This window comes from Melanotaenia boesemani, chromosome 16 (genome assembly GCF_017639745.1).
Source record: "Melanotaenia boesemani isolate fMelBoe1 chromosome 16, fMelBoe1.pri, whole genome shotgun sequence".
Lineage (NCBI taxonomy): Eukaryota > Metazoa > Chordata > Actinopteri > Atheriniformes > Melanotaeniidae > Melanotaenia > Melanotaenia boesemani.
Genome location: NC_055697.1, coordinates 26,267,737 through 26,286,706, shown reverse-complemented (window position 1 = coordinate 26,286,706; position 18,970 = coordinate 26,267,737). Strand labels below are relative to the sequence as shown.

Genomic DNA, 18,970 nt, shown 5'->3' with positions numbered 1-18,970 from the left:
AATGTTTACTTTTGAATTTGTATTATGTAATCTCATGATATATCTTCATATTTTGATACGTAGATTATTCTGATGAAAGGTCATTCTGCTTAAAAGAAGGACAATGGAGGTGAAAGAAGTGTAAGGTTGGGCCCTTAACCTGGACAAGAACTGGTTTACTGACTACTGCAGCTGAAACCAATGCCTTGACATGAAGAAACAACCTGTAACATGGACACTGAAAGCTTTAGGTAAACAAAACTGCTTGAGATGTTGATCATAACTATACACTTAAATGCATTTATAACCTACTTTCTTTCAGTTTCATCTTTTTTCATACAAGTCGGTAATTTGTCTTTACGTGACTGTAAATTTGTAGCTAGAAAAACATGCAATGTCTCCATGGTACATTTCATGTCAAAATACTTTTTGCTCAGACAATAACATAAACAAATTTCTTCCTACTCACCATGAATAAATCTCTGTCCTCTAAATCTACAGCGAGGAGGAAGGCCTTTTCAAAACGTTGATGCCTGCAGAGAAAACAGTCAACAAAAACAGAAGTGAAGACAAAAGCCAGACCAAAACCAAATCTAAGAAAATACACGCTTTGGATGCATATTTTGGCTAGATAAGTCTGAGACACATTTGCTTCCTTGCCACACTTTGCACACAGACACATACATAAATCCACAAAAATGCACATACACGTCTGCATACAAAACTGTCAATAACTAAGCAAAAATGAGTGAGCTCTTTTCTTATTATCCAGAATTAAAGCTGGAAGGGAGAGCTGCGTCCCCCAGTACAAAACACTTTAACTTTAGCTGTCTACAGCAAACATGAAACAAACAAGCAAGCAAAGAGGAGAGGTGCGGGAAGGGTGCTTCCTTCATTTGATGTTGATGGAGAGAAAAAGAATGCAGGTAGGTGATAAGAGAGGAAGAGGAGGAGGGATGCCAAACAACGCTCCAGCTCTGCTACAGGGGAGGAAAAAGAAAAGGGAGAGAGGGGGAACGGGAGGTAATTGCCGGATGGAGAGCAGCAAGCAGCAGTGTGTGGGAACAACAGGGTCTATTTCAGTCAAACAGGCATTTCAAAAGGCTCTCATGGCAAAAGGGAAAATGTAACAACAGTCTAAACAGGTCTATGTGTGGTGCTTTGCCTTATGAATGACTCAAAGCTGCATCAGAGTGTATGTGTGCAAGATGAAATTCAAAAGCCATTTCCTTTTTAGATATTTTTAAATAGCAAGTGTGAGAGGGAAATAAGCAGTGTTAAATTGTTTCTTCAATGCATGTCATTTTATCAAAGGCGTTTTTGGACAGCTCATATTCTGATTCTCCACTCGACATTGATAAAATGACAAAATGTTCCAGCAGCAACTTAAAAATAGCCCATAAATGTGTGTATGAAGACTTATATAACAATTTACATTACTGATCTGGAGCCTGATTGAGAAACATACCCTTGATATATATATTTTTACCCCAAAAGAGGCTGATCCCTTGAAGATGTGCATAAAGCAAAGTTCTCATCAAATTATGACCATAGCAACAGCAATGGAGTGTGTTGTTACCTGAGGAGGTGGTGAAAAAAGCGTCGGGCATACTTGCTTACTGGCTCCCTGTATTCCAGTATCACTGAATCAGAAAGAGGGGCAGGTGGGGCATAAAAAACACCCAGAGCTGCTTCCAGCTGGGCTGCAGACAGAAAAGCACAAATAGTATAATTAAACTAAATAATATTCATCAGGTTTAGTAGAAAAGACATTGTAGCTTTACCACATATTAGAGTGCTTCCTTGAATATATTCAACTACTATAAAAAAATATCCTAAATATCCTAAAAAAATTCTAAAAATCTGGATTTAATGACCACAAGTGTTTGATCCAGAACCCACCTTCCCTTTCTGCATTCAGCTGCAGCCTCAGCAGATGGTTGGTGACCGAACTCAGGCCTCGGTAGCACTCAACCCCCATGGTGCTCCAGTCCATGGCCTCCAGGATGCCCAGCGCCTCTCCAGTCTGACCACAACGCAGCCTCTGCTGGAGCAGCTCCCCCAGACTCAGCTGGCCCTCTGTAAGAGCTCCTGCCACATGGAGTCAGTTTTGGTAAAGTTTATCATAAAATCCATCAGCACATAAAAAAGTCTCCTGATTAATAATAAGTTTGATGAAAACATTTTACATTTACTGCACATATATATACATTGGAGTGGTGCACCTAATTTTTGACCACACAAGCACTTGTGCAAGTATGGAGAAAGCCTGTATCATGCAGTGTTGCTAACTTAGAGATTCTATCGCTATGTTTAGTGGGTATACAGACCCCCTAGCATCTCTCTTTCTTTTTTTAAAGGGACTGGCAACAAATTTAGCAACATTTTTCTTTCCAGATTCAGTCAAAAGCAGGAAATGTTTACCTCTGCATCACACCCAGACAGAAAATTAAACGTGCATGAACTTTGTGTTCATCACTGTTATAAAAGAAGAAAATGGAAAAGTCAAGTTCAGATCTGGTTTTAGTTTGGGTGATGTATCAGGACTTAGTATTTAAAGGAAACATACACTCCCTGGCCAAACAAAAAAAAAAAAAAAAATGAAGTTGCCACCAAAAAAGAAAAAAAGGACACACTATTTTGTTCGACCAGCATTAGCTTTGATTATGACATGCATTTGTTGTGGCATTGTTTTGATTCGCTCCTGCAGTGTCACAACATGTATTGCCATCAAGTGTTGCATTATTTTTTTTTTACAATATTTTGTATTGATGATGGGGGATTCCAACCACTGCCAAAAGCCTTCTCCAGTGTTACGACCCACCCTTCAGGGGTATGAGGAAGGGTGTAACAAAGAATAAAAACATTGAGGACAGATGGTTATTTAAAATAAGCACATTTTATTAAAACTCGTGAACAGTGAATGAAACCTGTAACGGAAATTACACAAAGTAAACAAGTGCTGGGGTTAGCGGACCTGCTGAAAGAAACAAACAAAACCCTATACCAAACACACACCGAGTGCAAACGAAACACAACCGCCACTCGGTGGTGAAACTAAAAACCAAACAAAAAGCAGCAGATCCATAAACTAAGGTGACCGTCGTCACAACATAACACGCTAACCTAGCCCAACACAGAACTAACCACAATTAAACTTAAACACCACAACACACACCCAGTGCACAACATTCCAAATATTCTTTTTGGGGTTCAGGTCTGGATTCTGTGGAGGTCAATCCATGTGTGAAAATGATGTCTAATGCTCCCTGAACCACTCCTTCACAGTCTAAACCCTGGCATTGTCATCTTGGAATATACCTGTACCATCAGGGAAGATGGAATAACCTGTTCATTCGGAATATTAAGGTAGTCAGCTGTCCTTATGAACTTTAGCTCCCTAGCAAATTAAACCCTTTTTCTCCAGTTAGCACCACTCATTAGTGGTTTTCTTATGGACACACAGCTGTTCTGTCTCAATCTCTTGAGTTCCCTTTACATTGTGCATGTGGAAACTGCCCTCTAGAGGGAATTCAGAACAGTTCTTAATTTCAATATTAAACACAGCCCTACATTCTACTGTTGTTTTTCTTTGATTTGATTTCACCAAATGTTTAAGTGATCACCAACTGCCATTGTTTTTCCAACCACATTTCTTCCTGGTAGACAATGGTTCCCCACTTTCCTTCCAGTTTTTAAAAATGCTTTGGACAGTTCTTAACCCAATTTTAGTATTTTCTGCAATCTCCTTAGATGTTTTCTCTCCTAGATGCCCATGAGTTGACCGTTCGTAAACAGAATAACATCTCTTCCACGACCACGGGATGTCTTTACATGTGGTTGTTTAAGAAATGAGAACCTACTCATTGCAACAGTTGGGGTTAAATAACTTGTTGCCAGCTGGAAGATAATGGCCCATGCAGTAATTATCCAATAGGAAGCTACTACCTATTTGCCTAGCTAAATTATTTCCCTTAATGAAAAGTCTGTGGCATGGTTAAAAAAATAATTGTATATATAAATTCTGACTTAACTCCACTCTGCCCCTCGGTTTCTGACTTTTGCTTTAGTTTTATTCTTATTTTTTAGTTTCTGTTGTCTTTGAATCTAATTTGGTTTCTTGTCTTATTTTGTGGTCATGCCCTTGTATGTACTGTTTTCTTTACTTCCTGTTTAGTACACACCTGGTCTTACTTTGCTGATTGATTCACCTACTTGTCCTTTAGTTATTCCTCCTCCTCTGTGTATAAATACTCATTGGTTTCTTTTTTTCTCTGCCAAGTGGTCATTGTTGCTTTGTCTTACTTTCATTGTCTTCACAAGTTTTACCTCAGTCCAGTTAGTTTCTCTGTTTATTCATACAATTTGTTTTGTGTTCCTATAACCTGCGGTAGCACTGCCTTTTGTTGTGGATCATTACACTGCTGATGCATTCATCTGCTTTCCTAATGCCTGCTTCCATATTTGGGTCCTGTCCCCAAACCCACACCAAACCGCGAGACAGGGTCTGCCTCTTTTGAGATCTGTAGCACCCAGTAACCCTCGAAGCATGTTATTATAATTTATTAGTTAAAAAAGTTATTACAGTTATTATTATCTGCGATGGACTGGCAACCTGGCCGAGTTTACCCTGCCTTACACCTATTAATTGCTGGAATAGGCTTCAGCACCCCGTGACCCTGAACTGGAAGAAGCGGTATAGAAGTTGGATGGATGGATGGATGGATGGATGGATGGATGAATGAATAATAATAATAATGGATTAGATTTATATAGCGCTTTTCAAGGCACCCAAAGCGCTTTACATTGTGTGAATCCATTATTCATCCACTCCTCACTCATACCTGGTGATGGTAAGCTACGTGTGTAGCCACAGCTGCCCTGGGGCAAGCTGACGGAAACGTGGCTGCCAGTCTGCGCCTACGGCCTCTCCGACCATCACCGAACATTCATCCACACATTCATACACCAGCGATGCCAACACTGGAGGCAAGGAGGGTTAAGTGTCTTGCCCAAGGACACAACGACAGATGACTGCGGGAGCGGGAATCGAACCACCGACCTTCCGATCATTGGACGACCTGCTCTACCGCCTGAGCCACTGCCGCCCCGAATGGAGGGATGGATGGATGTAGAAAATGAATTAATTAATAATCATTATATGGAAGAAAATCTGAAAACCACATAATAGAAGTGAATTTCTTCCAAATGAAAAGACAAAACTAAATTGTACTGAACTGTGAAGTTAGATCATTAAACAGTTGCTTATTGGGTTTTCCTTGGTTGATTGGTTTTGTGCAAAGCCACACTAATAGAAAGATGAGGATCTCCATCAACCCCTCCGTTAATATGGCAAGGCTGATTTTCTCTGGCCAAGGTCTTGCATGGTCAGCAGGAAATGCCAGCTAATGAGTGTGCAAAAATGCAGCTGCAACACTTGAAATTCCCCTTAATATAGAAAAAGCTTAAAAAAAAACACTGGTGCTTCTCAATCATACAATAATATCCCGGAGCACTTACCTGAGAATCTAGTGGATCAGCCTGAACTCTGAGGCAGCACTAAATTGGTTGGACTGGAATAGACTTCTTAATTAATTAGCCCAGAAGTCCCCTCAGTGATATGCACTTTGTGTTATGAGGGATTGTGTGCAGATGCAAAATGATGTAATCACTGGCTATTTACACACATCAGGAAATAAGACTTTACATTCTTTTATCATCATAAGATTGATAATATGTTATTACAATAATTTACTCATACATCTGAATAATATTCAGATGTTCGAGTAAATTTTTATAGAAGTGACATATGGGAAGTGATGGTGTTGGATGCCAGGGTTAATGGTGGTCCATTGTAACTTAATCACAGCAGGACAAAGTAGAAGGGACAGATAATTAACTGGCTTGCTTTGAGAGAAGCTAATGTGATTTGTTTCCATAAAATTTGCTTTGACTGAAACTGGTCTCACTGGAGTTTACAATGCTGTAAACACCAACCTGAATCATGAAAAATCTATCTAAATGCTAAGATGTTTTCACAAACATACAGCTGCATACAAGTACACAGTGATGTAGTTAGGCTAATGTAACTACTTAAAATTATGTAGTTATGTCAGTAGCACAGTTAAGGCAAAGTCACCACTCTTATTTAATAAATGAAGGTGTGTGTGTCCGTGTGTGTGTATAGGTAGGGTGGGGGTGGTACAGGCAATTAAAATGACAAGCTGGCAATTAGCAAAACCCCAAATCCCCTAAAGACAGGGCTAATGTGGCCAATACATCGCCTGAGCAGCCTGTGTGTGTTTTTGGGTGCTTCATGTGCATCACTGTGCAAGGGTCCTGGAGTTTGGACATTTAACTAATTCTGAGCACAGACAATGGATCATTGTAGTGCTAAGGGTATGTTCATTCGCTACCACACCTGTCTACACCAACTTATTTGACAAGCTCGGTTCAATGTCACTGTCGGACACAAAAACAACAGCCAAGAGGAGCGAGAGTTCACTTTCTGATTTAAATGACAAAACTATTGGTGAAAGTTCAACTCAGAGGATAATTAAAGTAGGTTATAATATGAAATTAGAAATTGCTCCAAAGTGTGCAGTTGTTCAGTAAATAACCATTCTTCAGAAGGACAAATATGAAAACTAGTCACGTAGTTTGTCTAATTGGTAGGCACAATGAGGGAAAGTAAGCTTTCTTCAACTGACACACTGCCACTTTTTCCAAGGAGACACTGATAATGTTGCTTTGGAGTACAAATAAAAGTTACAGATAGTTGAGAACCGCATGAAACAAAACAGAGATAAAGTGAAAAGTAGAATGTTTTTTTTTCTTTCTTTTGTTTGTTTAAGAAAGTGAGATAGAGGTATACACAGGGCTTCCCTGCAAAATGCTGGAAAGTCGAGGAGGATTCCTAACGTGACCATGATCAAGTCGAGCTGAGTGGCAAAAACTTGGAGTGAAAAATAATCCAGTGTTGAAGTAACTTGAGGTTCTCTCATTTCAACTATGTTACAACTTTAAAATATGTATTATTTTAAGCAGGGATATTTGGAGTGACAGCAGGGGGACATAACTGATACACTGATAGAAAATTATACTGGATGCAAACCAGTGAGTATTTTACAAGAATGTCCATATTCTTTTTCATGGCTTGTGGTTCAGACACACCATAAGAAAGATAAAGATATATTGATCCTAAAGAAATACTACATATGCTTCTGATCAGGCTTTTAAACAATGTGAACAGCATTTGACAATTATTACTTATCACTTCTAATCTTTTAATGCTGTGGTCCTCTTGATGACCTGCAGATCTGTTCCTGTGACCTGATTTGTTGCACTGACTCATCTTGAATGTTTGTGGTTATGTTATTGTTTTATCTTTCTTTAATTTAGAGTCAATTGTCTGTCAGGGATTAAAAAGAGTTGTTTGAATTGAAATCGAATTGAATTGACCTTAAAGGTCCGTGCTTTTGATTAATTTTGATGGCACAGTGATATTCATTATGCACATTCCTGGTCTCATCGTTGCCTTACACCATCCTGAGGCTGAGAACCTGAACTTCACAAACTGGTTTTTTTTCTAGGCATCACGGGACAGCTATGTTTTGCTTCACAGCAGTGCTTTACATTGAAGCAAATGGATATCAACATATTTGCCTTTTGAACGTGCACCGTAGCTGATTCAGTACAGAGAGGTATGAGGAAGAAAAGAAAGAGAAAAGAAAGCGAGAAAGTGACAGAGAAAGAGACAAGAGTCAACATTGGACTCACTTTTTCGGGCTTCAGAGAGCTCAGAGAAGAGACGGGAGGCAAATGGATGCTGAATTAGATGTCGTTAGGGGCTGCCAAAGTGTGAAAATCTGCCAAAATTTTGTTTTAAAAGGGTAAGGATGACATTACAAACTAATCCCAACAATTCCTCAATCTATTCTATTCTTGCTGGATCCAGTTCAAAACTGTGGAACACTGGAGCCCATCCCAGCTGACACGGGGTCAGAGACAGGTTACATCCTGGTTCATCAGAGGATTACCCATTTCTGAGACTAAAATAGTTTCTTTTTGACCTAATATACTTTTTCTATTATCTTGATGAAGTCCAACTTGTTTTGTAATTACCGACACATCAGCTTGGACTCTTAATTTAAACTGAACAATAACCTTGTTATTCTTGTGATATTTTACAACATTTCCATCTCAACCAGAAAATGTTGTCTTTTTCTTGCACTGCGTGTGGCACATTCCCCGGTCTGCGCCTTCACAGCCTGTTCCGGTGCAGGCCCAGCCGCGGCCAACGTGTGCCCAGATGAGATAACACGGTGCAGGCGGGGGTGTGGGTGTGTGGGGGCACCAGGGAGACCTGCCTCCTATGGAAAAAAGAGAACTTGGAGCTCGGCCAAGTCTTTCTTCCTCACCGCCTTCCGACTCTCTCCTTCTGCCATGTAGCGGGCCGTATGAAACAAGTCAATACAGAAAAGCAGCACAAGCAAACAAACAAATGAGTTGGAGAGAGAGTGTGTTTGTGTGCATAGACACACTGAAATAGAGTGTATATGTGTGTGTGTGTGTGTGTAGGGTGGGGGGAGAATTATCATAGAGAAAAGACGTGCAGTGACTTTCTTCATCAAAAACCTTGGCAGACGATCAGAGGAGCGTAAGCTATTGTTGGAAGACACCCTCCCCTTTCCCTGTGCACACAAGCAAACACTGTGGAATACACACAGTCAGACACACACATCTCCAACCTTCCACTCTCCACCCCCACACTCCTGCTTTCAAACTTCAGCAGAGTTGCATCCCACTGTCACATCTTCCCTCCAAAGTCACAGTTCAAGATGCTGGATGTGTGTATGAGTGCTTGTGTGTATGTGTGGATGTGTTGGGAGGGCAGGTGGCTGCTTCAGAAAAAAAAAAAAGTTTGATTGGCAAACTTTATCAGAGGGGCCCAAGGGACTGCGCAGCCACTGTAAACGATTTATCGGAAAAATGCATCCCAGAATGCACCTGGGGGGCCCGTGCCCTGGGGCGATTATTGAATGACCTCTGAGAGAGTGACTCCTGCTAACCTTCCCGCCCATCAACAAATTAACTTCCTTTAGCAGTGAAGAGGTAGCAGGGCGACCCGCTCAGCAGCCATATTTACACAGCCGGGATGTGACACGTGTCAGACCCAAAACAGAGGGAAAAGGGGGGGGTTCGACCAGCATTATGAAGAGGTGACTGTGACGGTGTGCAAGTCCTGGAAATTATTTTCTATATAGAAAAACGTCATGTGATGCTAAAATGATAGAACTGTAACATGTAACATGCACATTTTTTAAGGTTGTTTATTTGAAGATGAATAGTATATTTTCTAAAGTTTTGAGTAAAAAAAAAAAAAAAACTAAATGGTTTTGGAGACTGATATAACTATATGTTGCTTATAGTTTTATTAATAAAAGAATTTAATTATTATGCCTTTATTTTGCTGCAAGAACTTCAGCAAAAACTGATATATTTTATCCTAGGAATTGAACAATTAAAACAAATTAGCCCATATCTTTGGACTCAAATGTCAAATGGCAATTTTTAATCGTTTACCTACCTAGTTTTAACTTCAAGGCAGCTAGTGGTCCCCCATTAAAGGTCAATGTCAGCACATCTGTTCCCTCCGGAACTCCATCTAGCCCAGTTCCCCACTGCAGTCCAATCAGGCCTCCGGAGCAGTGCAGGTACTGAGTTAGTCTTAACGTTGCTGTTGGAGCTGCCTCTTCTGCAACCAGTGCCATGCTTACAGGTGCCAAGCCCACATCAAAGCACATCAGCTCCTCCTGTCCTCCTGCTACCATGACAACAGCACCAGCAGGGTGCCAGGCAAGGAGAGTGGGTGGCACAGGGCAGGAGGCCAGAAGCGAGACTCCCCGTCTTTGGTCGTAAAGGACTAAGGAGGAGTCACTTAAGCCCAGGAGAAGCATGGTGTCAAAAGGGTGACGGGAGCAGGAGATGGGATGTGATGGTAGCGGGATGTGGGTCACTAACAGGCGGTGCAGTCGCCCTCGAGCATATTCATACACGCAGGTGTCAGCCCAGGAGCCTTCTCTGGAGCCTGGAGGTCCGGCAGGTAATTCCACTGTTAGCATCTGGTGGGGCTGAAGTTGGCTGAAGTGACAGTCCAAGGGGCTGCCTTCGGTCCGGACAGAGCTGAGGATCTAAAGGATTGAAGGTAGAAAATAGAGGATGTATCCAGTTAGTTCAGCTGATGCAAACTTGAGCTTCTGCTATCTGATCCGCAACAGCTGAAATCAGAAGATTCTTACAGAGGTTTTCTTAAAGTCATTAGCTCTGTGAAATTTATAAATAACATTTTATTCATGAAACATCAAAATAGTTTAAGGAAAAGCAATACTGAGTCCACTTACTTATCTCACCACGTATTAAATACACAGCCATGAAATTAAGGGTATAATTTCGGCTCTGACTTTTCTTAACACAACATCAGGTCTTCATGTTATTTTTTAAGATTCAAGATCTTTAATGTCATTATGCAAGCACAACAACATATTAAGAAAATTTTAATTCTCCTCCTCCTCAGCTGATCTTTAAGTTCACTGCTATGTTTAGACACCAGTATGCTAAACAAAATTTGACAGATGATATTTTCTTATGGTATTTGTGGTGGAAAATTAAAGATGCATTATGTAGAATTCTACAATCAGTAAAATGTGGAGGTTTTGTTTGAGAAGTGTGTGCACCAATATGTTTCAGATCATGATGCAAATAAATTCCACTTTTGCATCGATACGTTAGGTATCCACTAAGGTTCCTAGTTAAATAAAGGTTTAATAAATCAAAATAAAGATTGCTCAGCAAGCACACGCAGCAGTATGAAGCAGCAACTTTTGCCAGCTCACACTGACTTCATGATGCCCTCGAGCAACAGCATCTAAGTCCAAAATGAACAGATATATTGATAAAAACAAAAACCGACACCAACTTGTACTTAAACACTGTGGTTTTTTCAGTGAATAAAAACTTAGAACCTTGCTCACTCTGTGCTACGCAGCTAATGAATGCACAGGGTCGGACCGGCTTATACAGCACAGGACACATAGGTACAAATTACAGAACATAAAAAAAAAACAATCAACTCCTGGGAAGATCATCACACCCCTATATCTTCAAATACACACACACAAACACACACACACACACACACACAAAAAAAAGAATTTCCTGTTCATTAAGATTCACTTTTACTTTTAACTTTTAAAGTAGTACTAAACATTACTCCAAACATAAGGTATAATGAATCCACAGTTTAAATTTTCAGTCATTTATTAACTAAATTACACTAAAATGTGTGTTAGTGTCACTAAACACTTTATCAACACAACCAGACCTTTTTCATGTGGTTGTTTCTTTAACATGTTCTTTCTAACTAGCAAATTTAGACTTGTGCTAATATTTTTTTAAATATTCTGTTTCTGAATAAATAAAATAAACAAATATAAAGCAAAGGAGAAAATCAGTGAGGAAAACAGAGATACAAATAAATGACACCATGGCAGCAGCCCCAAACCCCCTGGAGAGGAGGGAAATTGGGTCTTCCACATTGCTCATAAGCACACAGCTGTCAATCAAGACAACTAATGATAAGAGTTTCATTTTGACTCAAGGTCAACAACATGTTCTCCCTAAGCATGCCACAGCTTGGCACCCCATGATAAACAACCTCCACTGTTTACCTGTGGAAGGAGCCCAGGAGCTCATCACTCGGGAATGTCAAGAAGCAAGGCTCTTCTATGACATAAGAGGGAATCTTAGAATTATTTGACCAAAAAGGTTAAATACAGAATGTAGATTATTTGCTCCTGGCCTATGACCAGTTGGTGGGCACACAGGCCCTGTCACAAGCAGTGACAGTAAAAGAGATACGCGGGTGGTACTGTTGATAAAACACCCACATCTAACAGGGACAGAAAGTGGGATGACAGAGACAGCAGTCTGTGGTAAACAGCAGTCAAACAGTTCCACAGTTACTAACAGAGCTTTTTTTAGAAAGGATTTCACCTTACCAAAGCCTCTATCAGAGCCTTACATTGACCGTGGCAGCTTTGGCTAAATGAGCCCATTTCTTTTTGCCATGTAGACAGAAAGGGGGATCGGCTGCCTGCCCGCCTTCTTTCCTTTTGCAAAGCTGCTCGGCCCAGTTTTTTTGGCACGCATTGCCAAAAAGGGACTTAGAGGGAGGAAGGCATTTTTTTTTGTCTGCCCATGGTCTACAGCAGGAGAGAAGCAGATGACTGTCCTCCTGAAAGCTTTTTTTCTTCTCTGTAATCCCCCAGAGCTAGCTCCTGCTGCTCCCCAGGGGGTGGATGCTGTGTGTGAATGTGTGTGTTTATTTGAGGTAGCAGACAAGAGGCGCTCGACTCAGGTAAAAGGTGGCAAAACCTTGGGATAGCTACATTTCTGCAGTAACAATCAGACACATGCATTAAATTAGATGGCACACAAGCACATATCAGAAGAGGGTCCATCAAGTCCGGCCTGCAGAACGCTGTCAGAGGAATCACACGACCCACTTTGGTAACACAAACCATGACCCCCTCCCCTCTCCCCACTCTAAACCACATTGCATCCCCTCAGCTTTTCATCCCATGCCCGGCCTGCTGGTCCACACAGCCCACTGTCCCAGCATGCCAACATGGCACAGTCAGGGGGAAGAGGTGCAGCTGATTCAGCCATGTGTCCACTGACAGGTGACCCTCAAAGGAAAGGAAGAAGAAGGACAAGATCAGCAGTTATACTGCCCTGACTGTACAATGCATGACAGCAAGTTTTCCAGAAGTTTTGAGATGTTCTGAGATCATCCTATGGCTTGAGTTTAGATAGGTATTAACTTATTTTTTCCGTATGATTCTGATACATTTAAAATTTTAGGTTATTTTCCTATTAATGTAATTATCAGTACCATAGCATTAATGGACATGAAATATTATTTTTGGAGATACATTATATTACAGCTGATTTATATCTGCAATGGGAAGTATTAATGGTATAATAAGTCATTTGATTATGACTTATCTGACCGACACTAAATCTTTCAGATTTAAATGTTCGGCCTTACAATCTGAAGCTAGATGGGGACTCAAATAAGACACAGGAGGTCTGATGATAAATTTTAGAGTTAAACTTACAAAACAGAAGAAGAAGAACAAAAGACTGGAAGAAGAATAAAAAAGATCAAGTGCCAGGATGGAACAAAAGCGCGTGTGAACAAGAGAAAACAAGTGGTGACAATAATGATGAGGATCATACAATAGATAAAGGAAAGAAAGGAGAAGATACATCAAGAGAAGTGATGACAAATGTAATGAGAGTGAGCAATTATAAGTAAACTCAGAGCAGGCGAGTAAGGAGATTTTTTATTTATTTAATTATGGCTGCCTGGTTGTATAAGGGTGCATTCACACTGGCACTGTGTGGTCCGCATTAAACAAACTCTGTCTGGAGCAGTGTGAATGTCCACTGTAACTCTGCTGCACATCAAAGAAGCAAACTCTGTTCCAGTTCTAAACCGGCGGTCTCACTTCACTTGACCGAGGAGGGTCAGAGCTCCCCTGTGTAAGCGTAAAAGATACAAAAACTCCTTGATTCCTTTATCAGTTTAACTTTTAAATGATCAAACGGGAAATGTGGTATGCTTTTATTGATTATTTATTGACTTTGTGTAATTGTTGTGGAATTTGTTCTGTGTTGATTGTATTCTATGTTGATGGGGTGTGAAGTGCAGTAAGCCTCTCCCATACTAATCTCTCCCATGGGAAAAAAATGAAGTGACCTTTGACCTTTGAAAGCAAATCCTGGTGCAATTTGCTTGCAGTGTGAAACAGACCACCAACTGAACCTAAAAGAGGAACATAGAGCAAGTTGTTGCAGAACATCAGATAACTTGCTGCCTCTCCTGCTGCTCATACCAGACAGATTATAGTGAAAAATGCATTAGGTTTTAACACCAAAGTAAAAACAGAAACCCCAAGACTGCATAAACTTGGTGCTGCTCCATTGTTTACTTGCAGTAAATGACCCGTTTTTCTGTCCTGACCAATAAATGAGCCATATTGTCTTCTTTCTTCTTGATCAGCGATTGTTTTGGGAATATCGCTCCAAGAGCGCAGTTGTTGTAGCTGCGTGACGTTGTCCTGATGTGACTGTTCGCCAGCTGTTGACTGTGTTCTGCAAACGCACACTCTCGGTTACCTTTATGAATTTTGCAGCAAAGCAACCTATCTGATAAAAAATGTTAAGTATTATACATAAACGAAAACACTTAACCTAGTATCAATGAAAGAATCTGCTTAGCTTGTCTAAAACATATCTATGCACCCCAATAATAGCATTCATGCGATTGTAAAATTTATTCACAAAGTTCTGCAATCTCTGTGAAGTTTATTGTAGCATGTAAATGTAAGTTGGCCACAATTCTGGTAGCATAAAATAGAAAATAATGAACAGGGTTAGATGAAGGAGTGAGAACAGTGAAAGAAATGGATGCAGACAGATGGGAATATGCACAAAAGATGATGAGAATGAGTGGAAGTGGGAAATAAATGGATGGAGCATAGGGCGAGAAAAAAAGGGAAATGGGAGTGGAGGCATGGAGAGAAAGATGCAAAGAGAGCAGAGACAGGGAGAGAGGGAGACAGAGAGAGAGACCTCAAGTAAGTAGCTTTCTCCTGGTTATTGGTTTCAGTGACTGGTCAAAACTATTCTTCTCCATTCTTCTCTTCTCTCTCTCGCCGGCACCTTTTTTCTCCCTCCATGGCGTGAAAGATAAAGCGGACGGGCCCAACTGTGTGGCTGGCCCTTGTTCACAGCAGTGGCCTTTTGAAGCCAATTTTCCAGCTCACGGAGCAGAGAAAGACAGGGAGAGACGGATAGAGAGAGAGATGGAGGGACTTGGAGAGTAGAGGGATGAGGGCTGTTGAAAGAGGAGAGGGAGGGGGGGCTGCTGTGTGGGACTGGGAAGTTTTAGGCATGTGAATTAGGGTTAAGCTGGATTTATACTCGTGCGGTGTCTGCGTAAGGTTGGTTATGGCGTCACCAGCGTAGGTCCGTGGAGGCTTGACGCACACCTCTTCCAGGCCTGACGTACACCTCTGCTACGCAAAACGGTAACGTGGAAGTACTCCCTTGTGATTGGTCAGTTTGTGATTACGTGTTTCCGGATTTTCTCACTGAATTTGTGCGGTAACTGCCATTTTTAAAAACAACACACTTCTCATTTTATTTGCGGTGTAAAATTTTTTAACAGAAGAATTATTTTTTTGCTTGCTTCCAAAGCTTGTGAAGACAGTGCACCATGCTGGCCACCATTTTTGTCCAAAAACAGGAAATCCCTGCCACAACTGAAGTGAACCATCCAAAGAACCACCCTGTTTACCAGCCGATACCAGCCCTACTGCCACCTTCAGATTTTGGAGAGAGACTGCAACACAACGCCGTAACCCTATGCTTGAGTGTGAGAGGACATTTCAGAAAATGCATGTGCACAGTGGGATTAGAGTCCAAAATATTCCTCACACCTCCACTGCTGAACACAGAAGAGGAGCCAAAACTATGCAAGCAGTGATTCCAGTGTGATTTTTTCAAGGCAGTAGAGGTGGTGGTGAGTGGTGGTTGTGGCAATGAGGGGGTAAAATCTGCAATTTGGATTTCACACTCGACCCTTTCGTGGTCCAGGTTATTTTGCAATGCACTGTATTAAATTTAATTTTACATCTTCATATTAAGATTACATGTTTACATGTTGTAGAAGTAAATTACAGCATTAATTTAGCTTAAAAGCACCTCTTCCCATACTCATTGGCTTCTAAAGGAAGGAATGGAGATTACAGATTTTTTTTTAACTTCTGTTTAATTGTATATACACATAATCTGTTCTTAAAGAATCTGTTATTAAAAGACAGCAGAAATGACAAATACCAATCAAACAAACAACAAACGGTAAGGGGATAGATAACAGGATGTCACACGGTTTATAAACAGAAAAAGTGTGTTCACAAAAACACAAACAAACGCAAAAAAAAAAGACTCTTGAATTTGAAAAAAGTGAATTAAGATGAGTAAATTACAGCAAATGGCATGTTTGTTGGGGGGGGTATGAAGGAAAAATTATTAAAAATGTTAACTGCCCGCATAAAACTGCATGTCCCCGTCCCCCCCCCCCATACCCCTGCATGCAGTGGCTCCATTTATCAGCGTGAGGAGGATGAAGAGGGGAGGGGGGGTATGAATTAAGACCACATAGGGAAAGAAATCAGACTTTTTTAAATGCCGAGAGACTGGCTAGAAAATTGGCTTAGTGCGGCAGATAGCGAACTGAACAAAAGGAACATATATATGAGCTTGAAGTGATTGAAGTAGCTGGCGTCGCCCGATGTGTGCCCGACGTTTGATTCCCCGCTACGGCTCTTACATAAACTGCTCGCTTAATTTCACACCGCGCATCTGAAAAATGACAACAAACGCTTTCATTAGAGCGCAATGCCGTAGCCCTGCAAAGAGACTTTAATGTTCTTGAAGCAAGGAGGGAAAAGAAGGAGGAGAGGAGGATGGAGGGGAAGGGGAGGCGGGGTGTTTGGAGGAGACAGAGAAACTTAAACTAGGTGAAGGAGTGTGATAAATGTGAAGAGCGTTCCAAAAACAAGAAGCAGAAAAGGCAGCAAACAACATCTGCTTTGATTATTATAAAATTCATGCCCCCTCCTTCCTCCAATCCCTCCCTCATTCTCTCCTGCGTGAATTTGTTTTCCTAGCATGCAATTGGTAACGCTCATCTTTCCTCCCTCTTGCAAATTCTCCTTCTCTCTCTGCTGTGGTGAATATTTTGCATATGTTTATGGAGGTAAAGACACGAGGAGTGGAGTTAAGCTTGGTTTGGTAATTTGGGATCTTTCATCTGATTTCGGCAGGAGGCCAATCCCACGTTGACAGAGAATAAGGAGTTGGTTAGGGTTTTGCCACAGGCCACGAGGATGTGTGTGTGTGTGTGTGTTAGAGAGAGAGAGTGGGAACATGTAGGCGTTGAACCACAGCTTAGCTCTCCAGCTTATTTCATATGGTGATGCATGAAGGTGCAACACTGAGGTACCACCCTTGAGGTGACTAACACACCATCCCCAATCCTATCCATACAACACAGGTCTCCACTCAGCAGCTTTGTTGCCTTTTTCACTGTGTGTCTGGTGTGTGCCTCAGAGTTTGTAGGTAAATGCAAACAAAATGGAGATAATAAAAATAAACAGCTGAAGTAATATTTTATGTGGCTGACTTTAAGGCTTCAAACGACACGCAAAGGTATTAAAAACGTTTAAAGTCAAGAACTTTCGTCACGGAAACTCGTGTAATTTTATGCTTCTTTCAAGCTTAAGGCTTTACTTGTTTTGTTGTTGCTGTGTTTAATTATTTGTTAAAGTTAGATTTAGCATAGCTTTTACTTACATTTCTGTGCCAATGTAAAAATAGGCTGTTTCATACAAAAAAGCATCTATGCCTATCAAGTTACCAACTACTTAAAAAGACAAGAAAAGAGGCTAATATAATTACAGAAGGGATTCCCTCAGTAACTTCTTTTTTAATTATGAAAAATGCTACAGTGAGTTGTATAGATTTTGAAAAATCCCGTATTGGGCAAAATGAATAAGACGTCTGGAAGAAAAAGTCCTGCTATTCTCAACATGACACAATGGAAACACATGAAAGGACCAAACATATTTCAACACAACCAATTAAGTTTAGATGCATCTAAACACATATTACTGTCATTTATCCAGGTTTGAGGTATGCAGGGAAGTATGAGATCTTCAAGCCAGATTAAATATTAAATACTTACAGTGTGATTTGAGTTAAGAGATCTCAAACTAATCTGAAAAAATAGAAATAAGTCAAAAGGAGGTGTATAGGAGACATCCTAATCAGACGCCTTTCAGCAGGAAAAAACAAGCGCTGTATTTTGAACATGTACGCTTATCACTACCTATGAATCTTCTGTAGCAGCAAATTTTGATTGCTGGACTCAAGAATCTCATTCACTCTCTCCTGAAAGCTCATGCTACATCTGCGTCAAAATAACATCTCCATGCAGTGCAACTAATGGACTAATACACCCCACAGGTTGATCTCAGTTTATGTTTTACAGTTAGTTGAGTACAAGACACTTACTACACTTCAATAGGGGAAGTAACTCACTCTGAAAAAGAGACAAAACCAACCTTTTCTGTAAATTTGTGATTAAACTAGGAGCAATTGATTTACTCCTGAGAATAGTCTAAAATACATTAATTCATTTTAATTACCGCTTATTCTAATTCAGGGTTGCAGGGAAGCTGGAGTCCATCCCAGCAATTAGGGAGTGACAGACTTAATAAATAACCACAGCTGGATTTTGTTGACATTCCAGCAGTAACTTCAAAGGAGCTTTTGGACAAAAGGAGCTTCTTTTTTTAGTTAAATATTACTGTTGCAGGAGGTTCTCTCTCTTTATGTCCATATTTAGGTAACAGTGGAAAATCATAGTTTTATTTTTATTCTTTTACAGATGATCTCAAAGAATTGTAAATGTGAATTTAACAGAGGAAACATGACAGAATATTGATCATTTCTATCATCTGCTGGCTGAAAAATATGCATGTTATTCAAAAGTTCCTATTAGTTGCACAAATACAAGCAGACAAAAAGACGTTAAAGGAATTGTTGTCCTCTTGGTGGGGTTTCACATTCCCCCAGTACTCAAAGGTAATCCTTAACACCACTTTAGTCAAACAGCACCTCATGAAAACTACATCATAAACATTTGCCAAGTCAACAAAATCTCAAAATAACATCCAACATCCATCAATCCTCTAGTATCGTTAGTTATTTCCTTACCCTTTCAAACCGTCTTTGTATTCTATTAAATATGAGCACATGCCTTAGCTGATCAATATATGTCTCATGTTTTTCTCTT

At 40.4% G+C, this 18,970-nt stretch overlaps 1 protein-coding gene across 2 annotated transcripts in view; it reads right to left on the bottom strand.

The window, feature by feature from the left end:
• LOC121655805 (WD repeat containing planar cell polarity effector) overlaps positions 1-18,970 on the bottom strand; it is a 99,469-nt gene that overhangs the window by 25,961 nt on the left and 54,538 nt on the right. For both annotated transcript variants that reach the window (XM_042010651.1, XM_042010650.1), the window contains exons 10-13: positions 9,569-10,172; positions 1,882-2,070; positions 1,559-1,682; positions 449-512 (exon numbers count right to left, since the gene is read on the bottom strand). In XM_042010651.1, coding sequence (XP_041866585.1) covers positions 449-512; positions 1,559-1,682; positions 1,882-2,070; positions 9,569-10,172 — 981 coding nt within the window. The remainder of the gene's footprint in view (positions 1-448; positions 513-1,558; positions 1,683-1,881; positions 2,071-9,568; positions 10,173-18,970) is intronic.